This window comes from Anastrepha obliqua, chromosome 2, assembly GCF_027943255.1.
Source record: "Anastrepha obliqua isolate idAnaObli1 chromosome 2, idAnaObli1_1.0, whole genome shotgun sequence".
Lineage (NCBI taxonomy): Eukaryota > Metazoa > Arthropoda > Insecta > Diptera > Tephritidae > Anastrepha > Anastrepha obliqua.
Window position 1 is genome coordinate 87,376,763 of NC_072893.1, and position 27,385 is coordinate 87,404,147.

General features: G+C 35.7%; 5 protein-coding genes across 9 annotated transcripts in view; 2 read left to right on the forward strand and 3 right to left on the reverse strand.

The window, feature by feature from the left end:
• The first annotated feature begins 6,419 nt into the window (after positions 1–6,419).
• LOC129239372 (uncharacterized) lies at positions 6,420–7,839 on the forward strand. Of its 2 annotated transcripts, none has more exons than XM_054874831.1 (4): positions 6,420–6,544; positions 6,784–7,035; positions 7,119–7,282; positions 7,340–7,839. In XM_054874831.1, exons 2-4 carry the CDS (start codon positions 6,787–6,789, stop codon positions 7,731–7,733), a joined length of 807 nt encoding a protein of 268 aa, XP_054730806.1. In that variant the 5' UTR covers positions 6,420–6,544; positions 6,784–6,786; the 3' UTR covers positions 7,734–7,839. The 2 variants fall into 2 exon arrangements, with proteins under 2 accessions (XP_054730806.1, XP_054730807.1); XM_054874832.1 differs by lacking the exon at positions 6,420–6,544 and adding an exon at positions 6,564–6,650.
• On the reverse strand, positions 7,737–10,109 carry LOC129239371 (transcription initiation factor TFIID subunit 5). The gene is made up of 2 exons (XM_054874830.1): positions 10,036–10,109; positions 7,737–9,917 (listed from the first exon to the last, which is right to left on the reverse strand). The coding sequence occupies exon 2, from the start codon at positions 9,903–9,905 to the stop codon at positions 7,851–7,853; it is 2,055 nt and encodes a 684-aa protein (XP_054730805.1). The 5' UTR covers positions 9,906–9,917; positions 10,036–10,109; the 3' UTR covers positions 7,737–7,850.
• Positions 10,110–10,352: 243 nt separating this feature from the next.
• Positions 10,353–20,294, forward strand: LOC129239373 (protein phosphatase PTC7 homolog). The gene is made up of 6 exons (XM_054874833.1): positions 10,353–10,476; positions 10,540–11,145; positions 12,136–12,315; positions 16,131–16,447; positions 18,269–18,407; positions 18,533–20,294. Exons 2-6 carry the CDS (start codon positions 10,905–10,907, stop codon positions 18,580–18,582), a joined length of 927 nt encoding a protein of 308 aa, XP_054730808.1. The 5' UTR covers positions 10,353–10,476; positions 10,540–10,904; the 3' UTR covers positions 18,583–20,294.
• A 646-nt stretch (positions 20,295–20,940) lies between these two features.
• LOC129239374 (derlin-2) lies at positions 20,941–22,829 on the reverse strand. Of its 4 annotated transcripts, none has more exons than XM_054874836.1 (6): positions 22,553–22,829; positions 22,219–22,408; positions 22,003–22,148; positions 21,729–21,939; positions 21,351–21,514; positions 20,941–21,267 (listed from the first exon to the last, which is right to left on the reverse strand). In XM_054874836.1, exons 2-6 carry the CDS (start codon positions 22,309–22,311, stop codon positions 21,108–21,110), a joined length of 774 nt encoding a protein of 257 aa, XP_054730811.1. In that variant the 5' UTR covers positions 22,312–22,408; positions 22,553–22,829; the 3' UTR covers positions 20,941–21,107. The 4 variants fall into 4 exon arrangements, with proteins under 4 accessions (XP_054730811.1, XP_054730812.1, XP_054730810.1 ...); XM_054874837.1 differs by having other exon boundaries at positions 22,219–22,424; XM_054874835.1 differs by having other exon boundaries at positions 22,475–22,829.
• Positions 22,830–23,666: 837 nt separating this feature from the next.
• Positions 23,667–27,385, reverse strand: part of LOC129237587 (serine/threonine-protein kinase S6KL) — a 155,829-nt gene continuing 152,110 nt past the window's right edge. Inside the window, exons 8-9 of the mRNA XM_054872415.1 lie at positions 25,663–25,995; positions 23,667–23,965 (exon numbers count right to left, since the gene is read on the reverse strand). Coding sequence (XP_054728390.1) covers positions 23,864–23,965; positions 25,663–25,995 — 435 coding nt within the window. The 3' untranslated portion in view covers positions 23,667–23,863. The remainder of the gene's footprint in view (positions 23,966–25,662; positions 25,996–27,385) is intronic.

The following is a 27,385-nucleotide window of genomic DNA, read 5'->3' on the forward strand; positions in this document are numbered from 1 at the left end:
GTGAATGGTTTGGTTATATTGCGATTTGTGATATTAAAACTAAACAAACTATTGCAAACGAAGTGCCGCGTATTAAATTGTTGAAGCACAAATGAATATAAAGCCTCCAAATGTCCAAATGTCTTGTATCAAGGCGCATTCATGTTTTTGTAGCAATATATAATATTTATGTATATATAAAGGGTTTTCCAATAACAGAGGTTGTTTTGAATAGCCCGCTATTTCGGTAGATGTCACTTTTGAAGCTATCATTTTTTCATATTTGACAAGTAGAAACTACGCCATTAATAAAAATGGAACGATACACGCTTAAGCAACGCATTGAAATTATTAAAATTCACTATAAAAATGGTGAAAATTTAGCAGAGACGGTTCGTAGAACTCGAACATTTTTGGGTCATCGCGAAGCACCTTGTCGGACCGCAATAAAGAAATTGGTAAACAAATTCGAGCTGTTGGGACAAGTTAGTGATGTGAAGAATAAAATCCGTGCACGTCGCTCAAGAACGGCCGAAAATATTGCTGTTGTAGCAGAAAGTGTTGAAGAAACCCAGGTTTGTCCAGTCCTCGTCGTTATTTGGAATTAGGCATTCCACAAAAATTTTTAAACCGTATTTTGCATACAAATTTGGGTCTTAAGGCTTATAAAGTCCAGTTAACACAAGAACTCAAGCCGGCCGATCATCAACAATGTCGTGTCTTTGCTGATTACGTCGTTGAAATGCATGAAAATTATCCGGAATTCCATCGAAAAATCATCTTGAGTGATGAAGCCCATTTCCACCTCGGTGGGTTCGTCAACAGGCAAAATTGTCGGATCTGGGGCTTAGAAAATCCAAAGGAACTTCACTATAATTTGACACATTATAATATATAGTACGGTCATACAAAAAATTATTGTACAAGAGATCCAGTATGCGTGAAATGCGCTGGTAGACATCTATCAATAGAATGCAATAACCAAATAAAAGAAGTTAAATGCGCCTTATGTGGAGGTAACCATACCGCCAACTACAAAGGATGCGAAATTTATAAGGCACTTAAAGTCCAAAGATTTCCACCTCTGCGAAATAAAGAACCAACATCAAATACAAATAAAAATAATACGCCAGTAACAACAGCCGTAACAAACATAATTCCCGGAGTCAGCTATGCTGATGTTGCATCTTCTTCAAGAGAACATAAAGCAGAGCAGGAGCTGACTAACAAATCTGAAAAAAACAATGATATCGAAGAGCTTAAAGACATGGTAAAATCCCTAGTCAACCAGATGACAAATATGATGAATATAATTACAATGCTTTTAAAGAATATGAATGGACAAAAGTGAAAAAATTAAAATTCTAATTTGGAATGCAAATGGACTAATACAGCACTATTTAGAACTAAAACAATTCTTAGCTGACAAAGAAATTGACATAGCATTGATTGCAGAAACACATTTTACTGACAAAAGTTTTCTGAAATTTCCTAATTATAAAATGTATGTGACAAACCATCCTGATGGAAGAGCCCATGGAGGGACAGCTATAATTATTAAATCAAGCATAACTCACATAGAACAACTCCAATATTCGACGCCTCATCTTCAATCCACGACATTGCAAATATATGACAAAAATGGACCAGTATCTATTTCCTCCATTTACTGTCCACCTAGACATATAATAAACTCGGATGAATATGACAAATACATAAGAACGCTTAACAATAGATTTATTGCAGCTGGAGACCTCAATGCAAAACACATCGACTGGGGCTCAAGACTCACCAACAAAAAGGGCCGTATTCTAATTAACGCAATTAACAAAAACAATTGCAGATTTATAAGTGCCGGAGAACCTACCTATTGGCCAACTGACGTAAAGAAAATTCCAGACTTGATCGATTTCTGCATAACCAAAAACATAAGCCATAACCAATTGACAATTCAGTCGTGCTATGAACTTTCTTCTGACCACTCGCCGATATTACTTGAATATGTAAGTTATATAAAATCTATAGATACATCTTTTCGCGTATTTAATGACAGAACCAACTGGGAAAAATTTCGCCACCATATTGACGATCAACTTATACCAAATGTGATATTAAAAACGCAACTTGACATTGAACGTGCCATTATCCATTTCAATGACGTAGTACTAGAAGCAGGGATCAGATCGGCACCAAAGCAAGCTAATAGAACAAATTCAGCAGCAACTGACATTTCTATGAAGAAGCAAATTATTGAAAAACGAAAGTTAAGAAAAAGATGGCAAAAAACCAGATCACCTGACGACAAGAGAAAACTAAACTTAGCCACAAAAATTCTTAAGGATACTTTAAACAAAAGAAATAACAAAGAAATCGAAAACTATTTGAAGAACGTGACTCCCAACAAAGATACAAACTACTCTCTTTGGAAATGTACCAAAACATTAAAAACACAAATAAAACATCAACCACCACTAAAGAAAGATGACAATTCATGGGCCGTTACAAAAGAGGAAAAAGCGAAAACTTTAGCAAAATACTTTGAAGAGGTTCTATCAAATGACGAAGAAAAGAAAATTGACAACCAAAACAACTACCATTATGACTTTACAAAAATAAAAAGGACGAATACACACGAAATAATAGCTTGCATCAAAAAAGGACTAAAACATAAAAAAGCACCCGGATATGACTTGATAACAGGAAAAGCATTAGTGGAGCTACCAACCAAAGCATATATATTTTTGCGAAACGTTTTCAATGCCATGTTTCGCTTACAATATTTTCCGAAACTCTGGAAAGTGGCAGAGATTATTGCATTGCCAAAACCGGGTAAAGATCCAACTACCGTATCATCTTATAGACCAATAAGCTTACTACCGACAATATCTAAAATTGCTGAAAAATTACTGCATGACCGACTAACCCAATTTCTGGAGAAAAAACGTATAATACCGGATCATCAATTTGGATTTAGAAAAAAACATTCGACTATCCAACAGATCCACAGAATTACAAATAAAATCCAATCAGACTTTGAAAACAATCGTTATTGTGCGGCAGTATTCTTAGACGTAGCTAAAGCGTTTGACAAAGTGTGGCACAGAGGCTTACTCCACAAAATAAAAATAATGATTCCTTTTGACTACTATCTTATCATAAAAAGCTACCTAACTAATCGAAGTTTCTATATTAAATATGACAATCAATGTTCAGATATTCATCAAATAACTGCTGGAGTTTCCTTGGACCTCTACTATATGTTTTATTCACCGCAGACATACCACCTCCTGACGAAACTAATTCATCAATTGCTACGTTCGCAGACGATACAATACTACTGGCATCGGATAAAAGCTTAACTATCGCTACTGAAAAACTGCAGCGATACACAAACGCAGTTAAGGAATGGTTCGATAATTGGTGCCTAAAAATAAATGAAGACAAAACCGTACAGGTTATATTTACTACCAAAACAAAATTTACTGCAGTTCCAATAAAAATAAATGGCAAAGCAATTACAATTAAACCAACTACGTAATACCTTGGAATACATTTGGACTCGAAACTAAATTGGAATCACCACATAAAGCAAAAGGTCAAACAAATAAAAGAAAAGCTTCGACAACTTCATTGGTTAGTCAGCACAAAATCCAGACTTACTATACAGAACAAGCTATTATTGTACAAAGCCATGATTAAACCAATCTGGCTATATGGACTACAGGTATGGGGAACGGCTAAAAAGTCACACCTAGTAAAAATTCAACGACAGCAATCGAAGATTCTTCGAATTTTGACCATGTCTGACAGGTACACGAAAAATGATGACATCCACAGGACTTTTAATATAGCAACAGTAGACGAAGAGACCAAAAAAATAGCAAGAAGCCACTTTGAAAAAATACAGGGACACAATAATGCAGAAATCAACAAACTTCTGGAAAGGGAAAAAAACACTGAAAGACGCTTAAAGAGAACTCGACCAAGCGACTTAATGAATGCTAGAAAATAATAAATGTGCAAAGGGCTTAAATTGCTGTTAAATTGTTGTAAAATTTGTATTATGTAGAGTAAAACTTGTATTGAATATTATTTAATTGTATTTAATTGTATATAGTATTAATTCGTTTATTTTAATTTTTATCGCTTTGGCACTGGTCATTAAGCGATGTATGTAAATCCTGGCCAAATTGTTAAACAACGTACTTAATGTCAATGGACAGATGTATAAAATAAAGGGGATAAAAAAAAAAAAAAAAAATAATAATAATATATAGGTATATATTTTTCTAAACTTCACGTAAATTCACAAAATTTCCACTCACGCGCTTATTTAGACTTATTTTTATACTTGTATTCGAACTAATTTAATGAAAATGAAATGCAAATGCATTTACCGATACCATCGGTGTCCAATTTTAAACGAGAATAACATTCATTGGATTTGACGACAGTATAGTGTTGTCGGGTGTCTGCAAATAAAATGTTAAGGCTTCCGTAAAAAATGAAAAAAAAAAAAAAAATGAGATACGGTTCACTAGGCAGGGGTAGTTTACTGGAGCGGCAGCCCTTGGACGGCAGAACCCGAGTTATTTCGGTAACGTAGAACCGGCTGCCATGGGAATGAACAATATGAAGTATTTCAGTTCAGTGTTGATGATGGGGATGGGGTTATTGTGCAACCTTACTGCACACACGCTGATGATGTATTGTTAAGGCCGCCCACGCAGATAAGAGTTCTATGCCAAAATACTGGACTGATGAGGGTTATTTTTTTTTTACAAACAACCTTCCAGTGAACGTCTCTGCATGCGAACTTCGTTCTTATTTGAGGTGTCTGGCAAGATCAACTTCTCGCTTGATTACACAATTTTAACAACAGATTACTTAAAAACTATACATCTCCGGAGGATGTGGTTTCCAGTTTTAAAATGGGGTTACACCCCCCTATCACCCCTTTACAACTTTTTTTCCAAGGCATGTGACATTATACCAAAGAATTCACAAATACTGTATCGGGATATTTATTATAGGTGAACTATTTATAAATCGTGCTCTGAAATATGAAAATAAACCAAGAATTATAGAGAAGAAGATTGCGCCTTCCGAATTCGCCGTGCCATAAGAGTCCATCAATAAACACAAGAAAGGGGAATCACTTGTTCGCGAAGAAGAGTAGGCGAAAGCAATGGAAACAATCAAACTTCAGAAGTTACACGCACACACACATACTTTCTAGCATGTCACTTTCCGCATAAAAACACAAAAACTGCATTTGAAAGCTTTATATTCATATATGCTTTAACACTTTAACACGCGGCACTTCGTTTGCATTAGTTTGTTTAGTTTTAATATCACAAATCACAATATAACCAAGCCATTCACTGATTTTTCACAAACAAGTAATTTTTCCTCCTTTTGTTTGTTTTGCATTGTGAAGGGAGATGACGTCAGACTTGTCAAAATCGCGAAAAAAAACAAAGTAATTGTGTTTAATGACGCCAACTCGGTAATTATGTAGAAGAGCGGCCCTTCAGAAAATCAATATTTTTGTAAAATTTTTTCAATGATATCAATAAAATGTATTGTAAAAGAGTGTTTAAGATCGGGGGAACTATACTTTTATGTAGGATTTACTGCTTTTCGCGTGGGCGGCCTTCGGCCGCGCTTCAAAAAAATAACCCTCATCAGTCCAACTCCGGCTACGCAATCCACAGTAGAAGAGCGGCCCTTCAGAAAATCAATATTTTTGTAAAATTTTTTCAATGATATCAATAAAATGTATTGTAAAAGAGTGTTTAAGGAGTTCTACGCAAAAATACTGTGGATTGCGTAGCCGGAGTTGGACTGATGAGGGTTATTTTTTTGAAGCGCGGCCGAAGGCCGCCCACGCGAAAAGCAGTTCTACGCAAAAATACTGTGGATTGCGTAGCCGGAGTTGGACTGATGAGGGTTTTTTTTTTTGAAGCGCGGCCGAAGGCCGCCCACGCGAAAAGGAGTTCTACGCAAAAATACTGTGGATTGCGTAGCCGGAGTTGGACTGATGAGGGTTATTTTTTTGAAGCGCGGCCGAAGGCCGCCCACGCGAAAAGGAGTTCTACGCAAAAATACTGTGGATTGCGTAGCCGGAGTTGGACAACATTTCAAAACACTTATATAATGTTCAAGCGGTAATTCTTGTTGTGTCGCCCGCCGGATTTGATATTCATATTAACAGTAAATCCAACATAAAAGTATAGTTCCCCCGATCTTAAACACTCTTTTACAATACATTTTATTGATATCATTGAAAAAATTTTACAAAAATATTGATTTTCTGAAGGGCCGCTCTTCTACATAATTACCGCCAACTCCACTACTCAATTCGCTTAGAAAATAAATGATAATAATTTAATGCGTAGGGCTCGCTTATTATTAAAGCAACCCTCAGCTGTCGATAACGTAGTGTTCCGTGTACAAATGTCAAAACAAATATATTTCGCATTGGTTGTTTTTTTATTATTGTATATACAATTTCTATTTTTTTAACCAAACCCAATAAATTAATAAATTTCACTAAATCACGGTATGTAAGCAGCTAAATTGGGAAGTTCTGGTTTTATCATTCTGAAAATTAGATAAATTACTGTAGGCAACAATAACCTTCGTTTTTTGGGGTCGTAACCAGAGAAGTCATTTGTTTTGAAACCATGATTTATTTTAATGAAAAAATATGTGTACAAAAGTCATTTTAAGCACTAGTTTTTTCATTTAGCTTTAAGTTTTAATAAAAATGTGTGTCAGATTTCCATTTTTCTATTAAAGGATATGCTTTCGGGTTGGTACTGTCGCTCCATGGCGAACCAACAAGCCGCTCAAACCGACGAAACAGATCCCAATGTGGACGATGATTCCGGAACAGATGATGATAGTCAAGAGCAGCAGCGTACACAGTCAGGTTTAGGTATTGGGGGTGGTAGTGGTAATGGAGGAGGGAATAGTTCAGGTGCTGCTAATCCCGTGGATTATAAAACGCAATATCGATATCTTAAGCGCAAGCTTAAATTTTTGATTTATGTAAGTCTATGAGAATCACATTATACCTTGCACAAGTACATGGTGGATACATTATTTAAACTTATGTTTGTATAATACTACAGGAAAATGAGTTTTTTCAAGATGCTCTGCGTTCCAATCAACGTAGATTATTGAAAGTATCCCGCGACCGAGCTTTTCTATTAGATCGTTTGCTGCAATATGAGAAGCCGGAAAATACGTCATCAGAAAGTGATGAGACTGACTCGTCAGATGACGAGGCAAAAAGGTATGTCGAACTAACAAATAATAAGTGAATTGTATAGAGTAAATTATTTACTTCAAGGCGAAAACTTGAACAAAATGTTGCTTCAAATGGCGGTGCTGTAGGTGGAGGTTCCACACGAGGACGCAAAAAGAAAGTGCAAGCTCAACCTAATGAAAATTCACAAACCCAAATACCAAAAACTTTAGAGATTCAACAACCCCAGCTAGCCCCGACATCTGACATAGAGCAACCACAACAAATGCAAATGTCTGCTGCAGAAGTGGAGCGACACTTGCAATCACGTCAACAAGTTATGGAGCTAGTACAAGACCGCGCACCTGCTACTGTGCCAACAGAAATGTTCAGCAATGAGCCTTCCTTAGACAGCGAGTCCAATGATCATATCATAGACGGATCCTCTCCCACTCATGTTGCAGCTGAAGAATGTGTGCAAATGGAGTACACTAATTAAATATTTCATAATGAAAATCGATTTCAGTTTATTACACATTAAAAGGAATCCTTAATATCTAAATTAGATTTACAAGATTATACGAATTTCTTAAAATTAAGTTCCACTGCAACGCTTTTAGGATGACTTGAACATTCCAACAGCTAGGAGCAGGTTGCGACGCGTAAAGTGCAGCGCTAGGAAAGGTGTTGATTTGGTCGGGAATGTGCGCAGCAAATATGTTTCACTGTCGTTAAGGTCAGGATTATGTGAAGACGCACCGCTTTGCGCTAAATAATCTTCCGTGAGTTTTGAAAAGTCCCACAAAGTCAAAACACAATCCAATCCACCAACAGCAAGTATATTTCCATCACGACTGAAAGACATCGTGTGTATTGAGCCTGTATGTCGCAACAGTGAAGCAACTAGTTGGCCGTGTGATAAGTCCCATACAAGTACATTGTGATCTGATGAGCCAGATGCTAAATATCGTCCACAAGTGGAGAAAGCCAAGGTATAAATCGGCCCCTTATGACCGCACATTTGTCGCACTAGTTGCCCATTCAAAACATCCCACAATCGAACCGTACGGTCACTCGAACCGCTAGCTATGTAATTAGAATTCGGATGAAACTGAACACAATCAACATCGGCGAGATGACCACAAAATATTCGTAATGGCTGATTTGAGTCCGTAGTCCAAAGTCGTGCGGTTTTATCGTATGAACAAGAAGCGAAATAATAGCCATGCGGTGAGAAACGCACATCCCATACTGGAAAAAGATGACCCTTGTACACCACTATACATGTCCATGTGTGAAATGACCATAGGCGAATGGTAGTATCTTCGGAGCAGGAGAGAAGTAAATTTTTCTCTGGGGCAAAAGCACAACGGTAAACAGGGCCATTGTGACCATAGAAGGTACGGGATGGCTCGCCTGTACGGTCATCCATCATACGAGTATTGATATCTTCAGCGTCTTTGTCGATATCTTTGAGCAACTCGGCGCTTTTCATTTCTCGCAATTTTGCCGGGGTAAGTGACCAAACTTTGATGCTGGAATCTGTAAAACCTACAGCCATCATAGTGGAATCTTCCGATATTTCGGCGCATGTAACTGTGTTATGCGAGTTGAGTATTGTATAAAAACATACGGACGGAAGTGAATCCTTATTAAGCGGTACGCGTTTAGAAGATTCACGTAAGGCTTTCACCTTTTCCATTTTGTCGGCATCTTTCATTTCGGGTAGTGGAATTCGATCGCTGGCAGGTGCATTGGGGTCTGATTTTGACTTTTTCGAAAAAAGTGGATCCTTTTTGGGTTTTTTCTTTTTTGGCTTGTCTGGTGCATCTGGATCATTATCATCCTCTTCCTCTACCATAGCAGGGGCAGGCGTCGTCAAGGTTTGATAATCCACTTCTTTTAAAAGGCCATAATAAACGCGAATTTTATTATCCTGTCGCTTGGCCTCACCAACTAAAGATCCATTGCTAATATCGCATTGGGCTTTACTGCGTGCTGTTCCTTCGTATGTATCAAAGTGCAAATATTTAGCAACTATATCTGCTATCACTTCTTGTTTCCGATCTTGGATATGTCGTTTAAATAAGGAATGAGAGTCACGAGACATCCGTATCACGAATTTGTCTAATTCCATAGCAGACACGAAATCATTATTTTCTAAATCAGACCTTTTTGTTATCATAAGTAAATTTTGTAAATCCTCGCGATAATAGTGATCTAAATCTGGTCCATACTTTTCCACAAATTTTCGTGCTTGTTCTACAAAACCACCTTGGATGAGTTTTAAGTAGATTTGCACTACTATAGGATACAGAACCATGGATAGTTCATGTTTGTAAATGTCTAAAGATTCTTCGACGAAATTGCGTAAATCCGCATAAGCCGTTTCATATATTTCTGGATCATTGCCGGAACCACCAATGCCACTAGCAGCCAATCCATTTTGATGATCGTGCCCATCACCGAGAGCTGAGGTCAGAAGAGTATTTATTTCAATACCATTTACCTCTTCTAGTTCTTGATTAGTGATATTAGCTTCGCGACAAAGTAGCTCCTCTGTTTGCTTGAGGTTGTACTTCTTTATTAACTTCAGAAGAGCCAACAGGTCACGCTTCTCTTGAGGTGGGGCAACACCACCATTCGTAATGGTGCCGCTACTATTACTCATTTCGTTTTTAATCTGGAATAAACTTGATTTGAGTAATGAAACTTAGTTGTTTTTATGCTACTTAAACTTATTTTTGGCGGAATTATATTTATTTCCTCCCAAAAAACACAGAATAAAGTCAACAACTCACTTAGACAGATTACCTATCACTGGTTAAACAAGCAGATGCATGTTGCAAACGAACTAACTTGCCGACACTATATAATTCTCGTGGTTACCATGTTTAAACAATATGTACGAAAGAAAATGTGTATGGTTTAATACGTTTATGAATAAAATTTATTAAATAAATGTTATATTATAAATATTTTTACTAATTATAAATGTTTTTAAGTATATTCTTCAATAGTATATTCAATTTGATTATATATATTTTTGAATATTACAACCCTCTTCTTTCCAAACGTGTCACATGTTTTATTGGAATTAGCAAGCAACCCTGTTTATTATCCAGTCGATTTTGTTCGTTTTGGGTGGATTTTGTAGATGTCGAATTTGTCTCACGCGTAATTAAAGAAAATCTCCGTTCCTTGGGCATATCCTTGGAAATTGAGACAGCTTGAAGTGAGAAGTAACTATTAAGTACTAATGTGTAAGAACTAGCTGATTGTAATGACCAAGTGTATTCTGATAGTTTATGGCACTACAACGAAGACGTTACATAAATGTTAATGTGAACTCGACCAAAAGCTGAACGGAGTTTTTCCATCCTAATGATTGCTATATTGCGCCCGACCAATAATTCACACTATCATCTAGTATATTGTTTAAAACGAAATGATTTTGTCGACCTACACTGTGTGTTCTGTTTTAGATATTTGCGATTTTGATCTATCAAATTTTTGTGAAAAGTGCTAAGTCGACGAAAAGTGGAATCACCTGCACAAAAAAATACCAAAGCAGAAGACACATAGAATTAAGAAAAGAAAACGGTCTAATATCTTCGTATTTAGTATACAATCAAAGCATTTCCTTAGCAAAGATTACAAGAATTTTCGGATGCATTCATTGAGCTGGACGACGCGAGTGATCTCGCGAGCGTTGCGTAGTGGATTCTCTACGCTATTAGAGACAGCTAGTAACGCGACCGCGAATGTAAATAGTGCCTCGAAACAACGCCCGCACTTTGTATCTGTAGTGTGTGGTTTTCCCAAAGACTTCCTCACCTCTAAATACAAGCCTGGCAAGTACGGCGAAGATTCGTGGTTTAAGGCGTCAACCATTAATGCAGATGTCTTGGGTAAGGAATAATTATGAATAATATTTTATAATATATATTGTAAACAAGTGTAAATAATTATTTATTTTAGATAGTTTGCCAAAACGTTTGTGTCGGATATTTCAAATTTTTTACATTATCGATTTCCAATAAGCGAGTGCAGCTTCTTAAGTTATATAAATTCCTTGATACCATAAAAGAAAACACGTCAATGTTTATGGTTTATAATTATTAAGAACGTTTTATTAGTTTGGTTATACTTATTTCTGTTTACCATTCAGCTTTTATGTCTACTGTTCTTGAATTTTGGCTCCTATATACTACATATGTATGATTCCTTGCCTCGTAAGAAGAAACTGAAATTCGTTCAGTTGTACTTTGTACCTCATATGTAAGTGTAAATAAAATACCGACGGTCATATGAATGTTCGCTTGTCTGTTATCTATCTAGCTCCAATTAAACCAAGCCAGTGCTTAATGTGTTGTAGACTCCATATACGTCACTACGCAGCATTCTAACAAAGTGAGTGTGCGTATGCTATTGAAATTTCGAGCGTGCTTATATATACTAAGCACATACAGTTTTATGTATGTATGTAGGTAGACATAATGTTTAAACTAACTCTTTAATACTCAAGTGTTTCAAGGAAATTCCCATATGATGATTTGATTGCCACCAATATTCGCATGTTCATATCCAGGAAAAGTGTCTTCAAAATGAACGTTCTGTGCTTCATAATTTTGATTTTATTTTTTTGTATTTTTATTTGATTTATCTGTGAACGTTTTAATTCAGAAAAGCTAAGGGGTAGTTTATGCGAAACTAGTGCGACACTTGGAGTAAAAACTTGAAAGCATAAATGGCTTTAGAGGTAATACATGTCAGAGACAAAACCCTTTGGTGTACTATTTTTTGAGCCTAGTCTCACAAGAGCTGTAGCTCCAAATGATGATAATGATGTTTATGACATTGTATTTGTATTTCTTATATGATACTTTTCTGAATTACAGGTGTAGCTGACGGCGTCGGTGGTTGGCGTAATTATGGAATCGATCCCGGTGAATTTAGTTCGTTCCTAATGAAAACTTGCGAGCGTCTAGTCCATTGTGTTAATTTTAATCCCCAGCGTCCTGTTAATCTCTTAGCATATAGTTATTGCGAATTGCTAGAACAAAAAAAGCCTATTTTAGGTGAGTGGAAATACAAATGTTTATATATATAAAATAATATATATATATGTAAGTACATATACGCATACAAAAATTTAATGTTTGTGCTATCCCATTTACTTGAAGCTTGTAAATTTTAGAGTTGTCAATACATACAAGTACTTACATGTATCGCATAACTCGTGCCTAATATAACATTGAACAAAAATCTAGAACCGGTACATTCTTTAATCGCTATATACCGATAAAAAATATTATATAAATATAAAAATTCCCGTATAAAAATTACCTTTTAAAATAATGGAATGTTCTATTATAAAATAGAAAATTTATTTTAAAGTGAAACTAATAGAATGAAAGGATAATGATGAATCAAATATTTTATTAATCACACCACTTTAGCCATAAAATGTAACATTTTTAGACAAGAAATCTTAAATGTTTTAGGATGCGTATACTTTCATACACATATACTCAATTAATACATAAAATGCAATACTAATTTAGTTAAGTGTACACACTTATTTGTTCTTTAAACAGGGAATTCAATTACAATACCACCCAATATATATATAATTGGCGCTTACTCCCTATTTGGGTGTTTGACCGAGCTTCTCCTCCTCATATTTGTGTCGTGCGTCTTGATGTTGTTCTACAACAAACAACAACTACTATTATACAACAACCAAAAACCTTCCTTACACTGAAGCGCTTAAAAACTCGGAAAAATTGCAAAACGTTGTTGATGAAAAGCAAAAGGGAGTAGTTCAAGCTGTTCATCTGCAATAAGTGATATCTGATAAAACATTCCTTTAAACACAGTTAATGTTGACCTAAGATATGGTCAAAATTCTTAACGCAAATTTTAAACATATACAGTGAATATTTGCACTGCTGCGTTGCATTGTTGTTATAACATCAAATTTCAAAGAATACTGTTGGAGTGGTAGTCCTTCGCCGGATAAAAATTCATACCCTTCCGGTAACGTAGAACCTATTGTCGGAGAACGCCAGGACGACGTTCGTTGTTTTCCTTTATATTAAATGCCTTCTCAGGGCTTTGTTCGAACTCTTCTTCTTCTTGATTGGCGTGATAACCGCTTACGCCATTTTAGCCGAGTTTAACAAGGCGCGCCAGTTGTTTCTTTCTCGTGCTAACCGGCGCCACCTTCCAAACAAGCACCATATCATATAAAAGTTAAAAGTTGTTTCGTTTTTATTGAATTTGATTACAATTTTCCAGGCATGTACATACATACTTACTTAAGTGGCTTTGTGAATCAAATTTTTGTTTTTATTAAGATTAATTTTTTTACATACTATGGGGATTGATCGAAAATACTGTATACTTTTTACGTTGCAAGTTTTGCACTTTTAAAGTGTTGATAAGATTTAGCCAAAGGCATTTTTGTGTATATGTATGTATGAGTAGGTACATGCACAATTCATAAGATTGCAAATTAATCTAATACATATTTTGTTTGCCAATTTTCGACCGTTGTTGGTGCAATTTTCATTGTCGATTTCAACGTCAGAATCACATGCAATTTGATTTTAGCACATGTATTTGCGAACTCAAATCAAAACAAAACACAAAATTTATCAAATTTAAAATAATTTACTAGACATACATATATATGTATGCATGACTGCTGTTTGTACATATTCCCATTTATTTACAATTTTGGTAAATTCATTTACGCATAGTTTGCATAACTTTTGATGAGTTATTTATTTTTGATTTTCCAACACAAATTTGGCTCTGAGCCAGATGATAATACATATTTTCATATGTACATATACGTACATACCACCTTGATCAAAAAGTTCCCGGATTATATTCAGGAAATTCAAAATACAAGTTTATTCTTCTAAAGTGAAATTATCGCCTTCAAAGTACTCCTCATCAACAGCAACGCACTTACGAGTATACCAGCGTTTGATCCAGCTATAGAAACATTTCTGGAACTCGATTTTCGGTACAACCATCGGAGCCATCTTCGATTTCTCCATTACTTCCGTTCGGCTGTTAAAACACGTTCCCTGTAGGGATTTTTTGACTCGATCAAACAAAACAAAAAACAGCGAGTCAGATCAGGTGAATTCGATGGATGTTGGATGTTATTCATTTCGTTCTTGGTCAAAAATTCGCGGATAACGATAATGACACTGTGCGACGAGTGCCCCGAGTTGTTTTCTCACAAAAACTTTCTTTTTTGGCGAATTACTTCACATAAACATTTCATAACACCCAAATAATTAACATCTGTCCTTGTGGTAAAAATTCGTGGTGTACAATACCGTTGTAAACCATAAAAACCGTGACTGAAAACAATGTGGATTTTTTGGCATTGGTTCATCCGAGTTCTCCTACTCACTTGCCTGCTGTCTGCATTGCATCGTACTCATAAACCTACGTCTCTTGTCCCGTCTCCAGTAATGACGCGTCTGAGGAATGTTGCGTCGTATTTAGCTTTAGAAATCATGTCTTTGCAGCAACACGGTGCAACACCAGATCATTAAGTAGTATACAATGTCTTAAACGAATCCATAAGAAATATTCAAGTCCTTTGTCAACTCTCTGATGATTAATTTACGGTTATTGATTAACATTTCTTTCACTTTATTGATATTTTCATCAGTTTTCGATGTTGACGTCCTGCCTGCCACTACGCTCGTCATCCTCGATGGACTCACGATCTCTTCTGAAGCGTTTATATCACTCGTAAACAGCTGTTTTCTTAAGAGTATCATTGCCAAAATAGCACCATTGAATCCATTTCTAACGCAAAATTGTAAAAAATCGAAAACAAGTTTAGAGGTAGATTTTCACAAGGCGGCGTAACTTTTACAAATGTCATGCACTGGCGATAAAATTTTAGTAGGAATATTAACCACAGATGTAAGAACATAACAAAAAGTACAGAACTCAAATCAGTTGACTTAGAGCGTCACCTGACGGTTGTTCCGGGAACTTTTTTATCAAGGTGGTATGTACTCGTACATAGCGGTAAAAATTAAAAAAAAAATGTATTTGTTTAAACAGAAATAGCAAAATAAGTATCAAAAAGTATAGGTGTATTTATACATATAAATCATCCCAGTGGAACTAGGGATCATCGCTTGAGTGATCCGGGAGTACTTCCCTGCCAGTACGGCAGTACTCCCCTTTACTCCGTATACTTCTATGAATAGCCATGCTATTTCGTAAATATTTCTTGCCCTATGAAAGCTCATAAACGAGCAAGGAGAGTTTTTGATTAATAAATTCACATTTCTCCCAATCAAGTAATGGGGAGCTTTAGAAGATCTGCTCGCAAACCTCTCAAATGAGTAATGAGAGAGTTTTAATTATAATCTCACTTTCCTCCTAAGCGAGTAATGAGCCAGTTTTGGTGAAGCGTTCCTTAAGCCTTCTAAATAAGCAATTGGAGAGCAAAAAGTTAATAATGACGAGATTCCTTCTATTGGTCCAAAATCATGCAACACGGAGTACTCTACTAGCCATCGCGTGGGAAGATCTCGCTTTAAGTTTCACTGGGATGTATGTAGTATTAATTAATAAGGCATTTTTGTTTTCGGCTATTGCATTGTCAACATCTGGACGTAGACGTTGATTTTGCCATCGTACAAGCGTGACACCTCGTGATTCTTTGCTCATGAGTATATGTATATGTTCTTATTAATATGTATGTGTACATGTGTATGTATATATATATTAAGTACTGAATTTTTAATTTTTTGGGCTCAATACGTATTTTTGTTTGTTGCTGAACACCTTGTTGACTTTGAATTGTATTATGTATAATATATTATACATATATTGTTTTTAACAGGCAGTAGCACCGCTTGTGTGCTCGTGCTGAATCGTGAGAACAGCACTGTTTACACCGCCAATATCGGCGACAGCGGTTTTATGGTGGTACGTAAGGGCGAAATCATCCATAAGTCCGAAGAGCAGCAGCACTATTTCAATACACCCTTTCAATTATCGCTACCACCACCAGGACACGGTCACAATGTGCTGAGCGATAGTCCCGATTCGGCAGATACGATTAGCTTTTCAGTGAAGGAAGGCGATGTCATATTAGTGGCGACCGATGGCGTCTTTGACAATGTCCCCGAGCGTTTGTTGCTCGATGTACTCAAAGAGGTAAGTAATATTCCCGGCTGAGTTACATACGTATAAACTCGAAATACCACATTCCATTCCGCATTATCACAGCACATGTCACTATAGAACCATTCACGTTCCCCCAATACTGGAATATATAGAACGTTGCCGGAACGATCCGTTGCTGTTGTTGTAACAGCATTAATAGGAGAATATTTATATATAAATGTTTAGGAAATGTTGCTGGAGTGATAGTCCTTGGCCGTATAAAATACGGATCGTTTCGGTCGTTTACACGCCAGTCAGTTCTGCATTACCATCTAGAATATGCATACATATTCGCTTATGAAGCTTCATTGCTTATACCCATCCTCTCAAATACTCGTTTAATTGTGTAGGAGATAAGATTGGAAAACGAGAGCCATATTCGTGACATGCCATTTTACAATCGACACTCCCGCCAGGGCTGAAGACATGGCCCGCGAACTATCTGAGTGTCGACACTCGCCAGTAATCTTTCGAGACCAAGCCAGGTGTTCCGCAGGGTGGTATCTTTTAACCCTTGATTTTCAACTTCTACATACATATCGAAGCTCCACCAGGCACCAGAGGGAGTCTCCCTGGTCTCCTACTCTGACGATTATACGATAATGGCCTCGGGCAATGACATTGATGGTCAGTGCGCCAAAGTAAACGACTACCTCACCCGCCTTTCTCGCTTTTTCACTGCGAGGAATGTACAACTTTCCCCCACCAAGTCCACGGCGACTCTCTTTACCACCTGGACAAAGGAAATGAAACTACAGCTCAAGGTCAAAGCCGACTATACACCAATACCGACTGTTAACAACCCCAAAATTTTGGCAGTTTGCTCTCCTTCCCTGTGCACAAAACCGCAATTTCTGCTAAAGTCCAAAACCACAACAAGGTCCTCAAATCGCTAACCCCGGCATTACAGATGCTCCCTGTGAAGGAGCACAACAAACTGCACAGCAAATAGTTCTACTAGACACCTGCTTGAACCAAATCCATCTCCCAGGCACGTCAGGAGTCAGCTCTTCAATTACTCCAACGAGATCCAGGGCAAAACAAATCGACAACTACTGGACCGGACAGTGTTTAGACAGACAATTAACGACATTCATCGTGAGGTATTTACCACCTTCTTAAGCTCCCGACCCCGGAATGCCGTAATCGGAGTCCAACCACCACCCTTAGCAGATGAAGAACTCCAGCTAGCCCGAGAGATCCGCGCAACTTTGGCACAATTACGTTCTGGATACTGTGGCAGATTAAACTCCTACCTATTCAGAATTGACCCCGACATATTAAACATATGTCCAGCATGTGAAGACACCCCGTAGGACACTAACCACCTTTTCACATGCTCCATCAAACCCACACATCCAACACCCCTTTCCCTCTGAACCCAACCTCTCGAAACAGCAAGTTTCCTTGGCCTACCGTTAGATTAGCTAGACGAAGACAACCGGTAATCGACACTGCGCAGACAGGGTTAAGTACTACACTACACGGTTAAGTATACTGCTACAACAACAATAGAGCCATATCCGAGTTATATCCATGAATTTATAGAAATTTTGGGGGGTTCCAACGCTGGGACCTGCCTGTCTTAAATATTTCTATAAGTTTCTATAAGTTTCTCGTATAACCAGTTTCCGCTGTTGAGTTGTTCCAGTAGCATAGAATAAACTGTGTTGAGAACGGTTTGAATGTTTTCTTGTCCTCAGCCAACTTTTTCATTTTGTAATCGCAAAGTTTCATATCTTGAAATTTCTTAAAAACATATGTTTTCATTATATTTATTATTTAATATAATATTAATTACCAATTTTCCAGTGTGAGGGAGTTACCGATCCCGTGAAACTGCAAATGACTGCTAACTCATTGGCGTTGATGGCGCGCTCATTATCTTTCGACAGCGAATTCATGTCCCCATTTGCAATCAATGCCAGACGCAATAATATTAATGCAACAGGTACGCATATATATAAATTGCATGCTTAAACGTCTGTATATATATTCATATACGAGTACATGTAATATACAATGTAATGTCTTGCATTTGTCACATTTTCATTTTCGTTGGTATTCTCTTTACAGGTGGTAAACCTGACGATATAACTGTGGTACTCGCTACTGTAGCAATGTGAAATTAAGTTAATTTTAGGTTTAATTTATAAAACGTGCAAACCGTTTAGTTTTTTTCGCGCCCATTAAACAATGGCGTTGTGCAGCGGTGCTGCTTTCGTGCTGTGGTATTATTGCTGACAGATCTTGAGATCACAGACAAGTAATACAGTTGATCCCGTCAGTCAGTCGCATGTTTGGTCAGTCTTAAGGTCAGGAAGTAAATTGTGACACACTCGCAGGTGTGTGCTCCACATCCTATTACAACAACAAAAAATGAACATTTGCGATGCTAAATAATTATTATTATTAATTGTACGTTCTGCTTTGTCAAATAATTATTAGTTAGTTATTTTTAGTTTAGATTATTTGTGAATATTCGTGTGTGATCTTCTCTTTTTTTTTAATTTATTTTTTTTTGATTTAGTGGCTCTTTTTTAGTATTTCGTTAGGATTTTCGCTTTTAAGTGCAAACAGTTTTTATAACTACGTTACTATCTTATTGTGTACGCTTTAGTTATGTAAATCGTGAACGCGCTACTCTATTCTTTTATATCTCCTCCCACCCTTTGTTCAATCCTTTTGTTTTTTTTTAGAAAAAAAAAGAAAAGTATCAAAATGTTCGTGTTATATTTCATGTAAAGTCTACCGTATTTTACTTGTGTGCATTGCAATATCATTATGGCTAGAGTTTATATGCAATAATAATAAATAGTCCGAGTACGTATTTATTGCCTGTCCACGATTAACATACACACAACAAATAAATTATATAAACATAATCAAACCAAGATTTTTGAAACGAGAAAAAATAAAATTATACATTTTTAAATGTTGCAATCGAATGATATGGAATATAGCGAAAAAATAGAAATGGCGAAGATAAAAAAATCAATGTTTCCGTTCTTTGTATTGCAATTCGAAAAATACTTCATATTACAGCGAATTCGTCACTTTTCCAAAATATAAATATCATTATCTGCCATCTATACTATGAAGCTTCATACGATAATAAACATTAAACGAAGTAACCGAAATATGTAAGAGCTAATGCTAATATAATAGTAGGAGTAGTTATAGGATGTTAATCAAGTAAATTCGGAATTAACTCATAAAATATGCGAAAATTATAGATAATACTAAATTCAAAATTGTTATTAAGGAAAAAAAAAAAAAAACAAATTGGACCGAATGTTAAGCGGAAATAAATCTCAAAATTCGTAAACAAATAATAATTGGCTTTTGCTTAATCAATATTAATCATAATCATCAATACATAACCGTACCATTAAACGAAAAGAATTAATAATGTTCTGAACCATCGTTTCCTTTTGACAGTTTGAATTAATATTTCGTAAATCAAACTTACGAGTTTAAATAAATTGACAATTTTATAACCTTTTATTGGCAAATTTTTCTAATAGCATGAAAAAAAATACATTTTTACTTTTAAAACTATGTCGCTGGAGAAACTTAATAATCGAGCAAAGTTTAATTCCAAACACTAATGCCAAACCTGTTGCCATATTGCGATTCATGGTAAAATGTTCGACCTTCACTCAAGTCAGTGTACCGAAAAAGGTGACGTTGGTAAGAAAGAAAGAAATCGAATTAAATGAAACCATTTGTTGCAGAAAACCTTCAATTAGTAAGAGTACGTTTGTGCCACAATGTAGAATTGAATAGAATGATGCCATAAATACAATAAAGATTTCAGCAATTAGTAAAACTTAAATATTGGTTTTTCAATACGTTTTAAATTGGAAGAAGGTAGGTATGTATATTACATTTCGGTAATCACGCATTTTTCGACTCTTCTTTGAAGTATAAGCCCATTTGTAGATGCCCAAGCACAACGACTCGCATGTTAAGTTGCCCATTTGGGAGTGAGATATTGTACACTAGACAGGGCTAGTTTACTGGGGCGGCAGCCCTTGGTAGGTAAAAACCTGAGTCATTCCGGTAACGTAGATCCGGCTGCCACGGGAATGCACATTTCATCTGCTTTGGTTTTGAAATAATGTGGCCAAATGCTTTGTGCTAATGTCTTGTTGAAGGCACTCACTCTTCCGTTGGTAGGCGATTGTACGAGTTTACTCAGAAATAATTCTTAAATATCCTTACATTTATTTGTTATTTATATGGTGTTACAACAACACAAATGAACAGATTTTATTTGTTTTATATATTATATGTTGCATTTACATAAATATTTTGTAATTAAAGGTAAACTTTTCATGTAAATCAAATAAGGAAGGAAACGGTAAATAAATATTTAACAGTACAAAAGCTATATAAAAAATGCGCTAAATGGCTTAAGAAATCACTGCTACCAAATTTCACAAAAATAAAAAAAATTATAAAGTTCAGAAGGGAATTGATTCAAATTCTAAGCAGTTGGTTTATTTATTGCCTTTTCACTATTTGTTTACTTATATTTAGTATATGTGCTAAGACATGCCCTATTTCCATCTGCATTTTTGTGAAGTATGTATGTGCATTTCTTTCAGTACGTTGTATGGTAGAAATTCAAACCTAAAAAAATTGTTTACCGCTGTTGATTAGCATCGTTGCCATCACCCGCACCAATGTTCGGCGCTTGAGCGCCCAAGTTCTCTGCCTCATCCGCGCCCCAATGAAAACCACCTGGACGGTCACCAACCCACGGGGGGTTGTTATTATCAACGTGCTCATTAAATAACACTTTTCTAAAAATATAAATTTACAAAGTTCAGTATCAGTTTGTGCGTAGTATTAGCTTATCGTGGCCATTCAATATTTATTAACTTACAAGAAATGCGGCGTTTTTAAGATTCTATAACCGTTCGCTTGAAAGGGAAACACATCTTCAAGAAAATAATATATATGACCTACACCCATTCCAACAACATCCACCCAAATAGTGTTGCCCAGTATCATTGAACAACACATTAGCACCCATGGCAAGTACGGCGCCTGCAAGAAATAAATAATTTATATATCGAAACTCATAACTCATATGTAAACAATTGATAAGGGTTAACTTAATTTGAGAGCTTCTAAATTATTTTCATCAGCTTATGTTGGGTAAGTAGAAAAATTAATCAAGCTTGCCTACCCACTTACATATTTTCGTGTATGCAGTAATTTTTGTTAACGCTTACCAAAAAACAAAAAATAAAGCAATTACCTGAAAATTTAGCACTCCAAAGAAATTCATGCGCACAAAAGGATTACGGCGTGACCATACATAAACTAACATTAAAGTGAATGCTTGCCCAAGGAAAAGTAGGTTCACGAAAAGCCCAAAGAAAACCATTAGCCCACCACCAAACAAAAACATCATGACGAAATCTGCTGTACGGTCGCGGAAGAAACTCTCTTCAAGCATACGGCAATAACTTTGGGATGAGAATAAAAATAGCAAATGAATATCATAAATGAAAGGATTTTTTTTTACCTACCGATAAGTAAAAACCATGTTGAAGAAGAAACTAATACCAACTGAGCCGAAAAATAGGAATGTTGTGGCAAGACGCCACACTTGTAATTTCCATAGTATAAGCGTAGGATTGAAATATAACTGTAGCGGAGACACCAGATCTAAGTGCTGCAAAATATGAATTGTAATTTGATACTACTTATGTATGTATGTATGTAAAATTTTATCACAAACTTACAACTGCCAGCGTCGTTAGCACACATGCCGTCGTATAGATGCGCGTCACCGTCGGTATCTCCATATAGAATCGTACAACCGATTGGAATGCCATGTTGACAGAGTCTTTTATCAATTGTTTATCAAAAACCCACCAATTTTCCAAAAGACATTTATCCTTGCATTAGCAGCGAAGATGACACCAGTTGCACCTGTACGATTTTTGTGCTGCCGTTATTTTAATTGTATTATTTCTATGATAATTCTTTTTTGCGTACTATTCTAAAGACCAGATCTCCGTCGTTGCAAAGGTCAAAGCTTGGCTTATGAACGCTAAGTAAAAGCATTTGACATACCGCTTCCCCGATTTTAATTTTGCACTAAATATCTGCACCACCTCCGCCAGCGCCAGAAAGTCCAAAACATTCGTATATCCCGTGTCTTGCTATCAATCCAATAAGCTTTGTGACGTGTATTTTCTCGCAATATATTCAATGTTAATCACTATCACTTCCAAAGTAGTGAATTAGCAGAACTAGGAAGCGAAGATAAAAACATCATTGGCCGAAAATGAAAAAAAAATCAACGTAAGTGCACAAAAACTGACGTTGACTAGAAAACTTCTTTTGACATTCTCTGGGTTGACATTTACTTTTGCGGTGAGCTTTCATGCATTTTCTTTACCATAATCTTGCAGCTGATTTTTGTATACCACTTATAATTGAGGCATTTATGAGAAGTTTTTAAGAAATTTATATATATTACTTCAATAAAATCGTTAAAAAAACATATCCACACACTCCATTGTATCAAAATTGATTACTTTTTCTTTCTAATCGCAAAGACAATTCACACCAATACGAATATAGCTAAAACTTTTGTCTGAAGACAAAGCGGATATGTAATCTTTTCTGTACTGTTTTATCGACGTTCCTCCGAACAACTTTGCCTACAGTAAACGTTTATTTGAATATCTTATAACTCAGCGTTATTTCGTTAAACGCTATTTTCAATAATAAATTTTCAATAAAAAAATAATATACCTACATATGCATATAGAAAAAAATTTTAGTATTTTTCAATGATACCGTTACTCAATGGAGCAAAATTTAAAACAGTAAATCAATACAAGAATTGTTATGCCGCAGAAAGGAAAGGGTCAGTGGCTCACCAAGGCGAATTGAGTATATTCTCTATCATTCTTGGTGGCTCACCATATGTGGCAGAATTCCTATAAATAACAATGCTGAACATTTTCCACAAAAACTCCACGAATTAAATTGGCAACTATTGAATTTTCAGAAAAGGCTTGAAGCAAGGAGATTTGCAAAGAAGTTAGCCTTAACGGAAGCTAAGTGGCTACAAAGTTATGCAAGTTCAGATTAATGACACAAAACATCCTTTAAATCTTTAGTAATTTCTTTCACAGGTTCAAAACATGGATTTCACCGATTAGAAAAATTACGGAGCTAGGTAATGATACATTTTTAGAATGTTAAGTTTTATTTGTAAGACATGACACAGTGATTCTTCAGGAATTATAACCTAATTCAGCTTGCTAAGTTTTTTAGTTTTGTTATTTCAAGTTGCTCTTGAAATCAATACATCTTGTGTTAAATGTAAATTTAAACTAATAACTTAATTAGCAAAATATTTTAGTATTCGATTTAAAATTTGTAAAATTGTTTTTCTGCCCAGTCACTTTTATCTTCGGAAGTCTGCGTAAAGGCATCAATATCATCAGGACTTATCATATTAATTGGGCGGAGCTGAAAAAAAGAAAAAAAAAAAACAAACAAAATACGCGGAAAAATTAATATTGATAAATACCTATATATGTATATGTATGCATATACATATACTACATGATATGTATGTATACATACTCAGTATAACTATGTAGAAGTGAAAGCAAGAAATAAAATACGATTCTGTAAACCACGGATCGGGATTTCGATGAGTTTTTAAGTACCAAAAGTCAAAGGATAATTTATCAATTTTCTTAAAGTTAAAGTGTAGGAAATTTCGAAGAAAATCTTTTCGAAAGTAGGTTTTCAGTTATTTAAAAATCGAGCATCAGTGTGCAATTCAAGAATATTTGCAACACTTGCAAGGTTGGTAAATTTTGGGTGTGCTAGGATGTATTACTCTTTATGCACCACGTTCTATGCGAAAATTTCGGTAATATTGCCAACATCAAGCGTTCGATCAACCAAATGTTGACAATCTGTTGCTCAACGCTAACAAAACAAACACAAAACGAAAAATTTCTCTGAGCAAATGAGATGGAGGTCGAAAAGAGGGTAATATGTATGTACTTGAAATATATGAATTTTAATGATAAATATAATTTAATTATTGCTTTTACTGAACTATTAAGCTCGACTAGAACCAAGTTTTTGGCCAGATGTCGACTGGACTTTAAAGATGCATTCGATTAAAAAGACAAAACTTTCTATGAATAACTGCATACCATATGTATGTGTGTGTGTGTACATATAGGGTGGGCCATGTAAAATTTGCTTTTTGAATCGGCTATAAAAAAAAAAAAACTAATCAATATTTTTTCAAACTTTTTTTTTATTTTGAAGATTGAACATTGTCATTTATGAATGAAAAATAATATCGTTCAAAGGACTGCCACGTCTGGCTTTACAGTAGGCGATTTGATCAACCCAATTTTTAAGCACATTTTCGATTGTTTGGGCTCTAATTTCATGAATGGCAACTTCGATTTCGTGTTTTAAAGCATCAATCGTCTCTGGATGGTTCGCATAGCATTTGTCCTTAACGGCTCCCCACAAAAAATAGTCCAACGGGCTTAAATCACAGCTCCGAGGTGGCCAATTGATATCAGAATTTCGGCTGATTATTCGGTTTTCAAAAACGGTAGCCTAAAGTTCGAGTGTAACTTTGGCAGTGTGAGAAGTTGCACCATCCTGTTGAAACCAAATGTCGTCCATGTCATCCTCTTCAATTTTTGGAAACAACTCGTTGAGCATGTCACGGTAACGCTCGCCATTTACTGTAACCGCGGCTCCTCGCTCATTTTCGAAAAAAATGGCCCGATGATGCCGCCAGACCAAAAACCGCACCAAACAGTGACTCGTTGTGGATGCATTTGCTTCTTTACAGTAACGTGTGGATTTTCTGAGCCCCAAATCCGAAAATTTTGCTTATTGACGTAGCCACCGATGTGAAAATGAGCTTCATCAGAAAATAAGAAGACAACTCACCACTTTGGAAATAGGTTTTCAATATTTCCCAATTTTGTTCAAGCGTATAGCGTTCCGTTTCGTAAATGTCAAACCTTTAAGTAAATTATGAACACATTTGACATGTCATTTGTGTTACCATTCTCAAAAAAATAGGTGGTTCAAAAAGCAAACGCTATATGGCCCACCCTGTATATCCATGTGCACATATGTATATTCTTTTATGTATTTTTAATGAATTATTAACTTACATTGAGCAAATGTTTTGAATCAATTTTGAAGTTTTTGTATAGCGCGATCTTTTGTAGTGATAAGACCGAGCGTAAACGTTGTTTTGGGTCCACTTCGAGCAAGCGCTTGAGTACATCCTTAGCTTCATGTGGGAGTTCTTCAATTTCGGACGGTAAAAAATCTTGCGATAGGCTAGCCTTTTGCTCTTGACCATTATTCAATGAGTTTTTAAGTGTAGCAATATTATCTGCTTTACAGAGTGTAGTTGGATGTACTGGTGCATGGTCAACACTATCCTTTTTCGTATAAGCTGCAGGTAAAGCGATGTCCAGGAATGCTCTGATGTCGGGACTCTTTAAGAGAAAAGAGTAGAAAATTATTTATTAAATGATGTGCATTGCTTGAAATTTGCGAAAAAATTATGTTTATAACAAAAGTAAGCATTTGATTTTTTCTCAATTTGTTTAACCACGCTTCGAAATTTCAGCAGTTTAGATAGTTAGCTAATTAGCTTGTTTTACTATTATTTCTTTTGAAAAAATGTTTTTGTATTCTAACCCCTCTGTCATTCATAGATTTTCCGTGTTCGTAGTGTTACTTATTTAACAAAGAAGTTCCTTAAGATATAGTTTCATTTTATAAGCCGGAGTAACAAATACATTGTTTCTTTTTAATGAACGCGGTAAAAAAATTACAATGGCCAGAAAATATTAATGTTTTTTGTTATTATTGGAAAAGACGAATTTAGACGTATACAAGAATTTAAATAGAATTTAAAATAGCTAAAAAAATCGAACTAGCTTTTACAAACCTACCTGGAGTCAACTTCATTTTGAATATTGCAAGCGCATTTTCTCTTTATGCGTAGCGTGCATCGCTGTCAAATTTAGGTCCGTTTTATCAATGTCCGGTTAATATCCACCCATAGTTATAGTTAAGTTTAAGTTAAAACATAATTTAATTAAAACCAAAATTTAACTAAAATCAAGTTTTATATTGTAGTCGATAATAGACATTCTAAAACCGCTTTTTAACTAATATTATATCGTACAGAGTCACCTAAATGAAATAAAAAAATTAACCAAGCACTAGAAAGAATTATGAGTATTTTAAAAAGCTAAAAGATCACAAGGCACCAGGATATGATCGGATCACGGCCGAAATTCTCAAAAAACTACCTCCTGAACCCTATAATTTCATTACCCATTTGTTTAATACGTGCTTAACCAGAAACATTTTCCCAGCTCAACGGAAAGTAGCAGAAATTAAAATGGTGCTCAAGGCAGGAAAACCAGGCGATGAAGTGAAATCCTATCGCCCTATCAGTCTTCTACCAATACTGTCAAAAGTTTTTGAAAAGATCTTCCTTAAACGTTTAATGGTTTTTATCGAACGCGAACAAATAATTCCTACCCTACAACATGTAGTATTCCAGCGCTCAAAGTTTTCTCAAGACTACGCCTCGGACATTGTGCACTTTCACACCAACATCTTCTCAATAGAAGCTACGATCCAGGTTGCGCTTATTGTAACAGCACATCAACATCTACGCTACACATCCTGGATACATGCCCAGCACTCAGCAAGATCAGGGGAGAAATATTTTCATCGAACACACCATCAGAGCTTTTAAAAGCTCCTACTGCAGAAAATATTTCAATAATATACAAATATATCAGCAAAGCTAAATTAAGTAACAACATTTAATGAACTTAAACTATCAAATTTAATTTTGGTTGTACA

Excerpts from the sequence above, each read along its gene's own strand:
- LOC129239372 (XM_054874831.1), top strand. The coding sequence starts at position 6,787 with ATGCTTTCGGGTTGGTACTGTCGCTCCATGGCGAACCAACAAGCCGCT. Across the intron at positions 7,036-7,118 it reads AGCTTAAATTTTTGATTTAT|GAAAATGAGTTTTTTCAAGA; the intron begins GTAAGTCTATGA and ends ATAATACTACAG. Across the intron at positions 7,283-7,339 it reads TCAGATGACGAGGCAAAAAG|GCGAAAACTTGAACAAAATG; the intron begins GTATGTCGAACT and ends ATTTACTTCAAG.
- LOC129239371 (XM_054874830.1), bottom strand. The coding sequence starts at position 9,905 with ATGAGTAATAGTAGCGGCACCATTACGAATGGTGGTGTTGCCCCACCT.
- LOC129239373 (XM_054874833.1), top strand. The coding sequence starts at position 10,905 with ATGCATTCATTGAGCTGGACGACGCGAGTGATCTCGCGAGCGTTGCGT. Across the intron at positions 16,448-18,268 it reads TGCTCGATGTACTCAAAGAG|TGTGAGGGAGTTACCGATCC; the intron begins GTAAGTAATATT and ends CCAATTTTCCAG. Across the intron at positions 18,408-18,532 it reads CAATAATATTAATGCAACAG|GTGGTAAACCTGACGATATA; the intron begins GTACGCATATAT and ends TTCTCTTTACAG.
- LOC129239374 (XM_054874836.1), bottom strand. The coding sequence starts at position 22,311 with ATGGCATTCCAATCGGTTGTACGATTCTATATGGAGATACCGACGGTG. Across the intron at positions 22,149-22,218 it reads TGCTAACGACGCTGGCAGTT|CACTTAGATCTGGTGTCTCC; the intron begins GTAAGTTTGTGA and ends CATATTTTGCAG. Across the intron at positions 21,268-21,350 it reads TTAAAAACGCCGCATTTCTT|AAAAGTGTTATTTAATGAGC; the intron begins GTAAGTTAATAA and ends TTATATTTTTAG.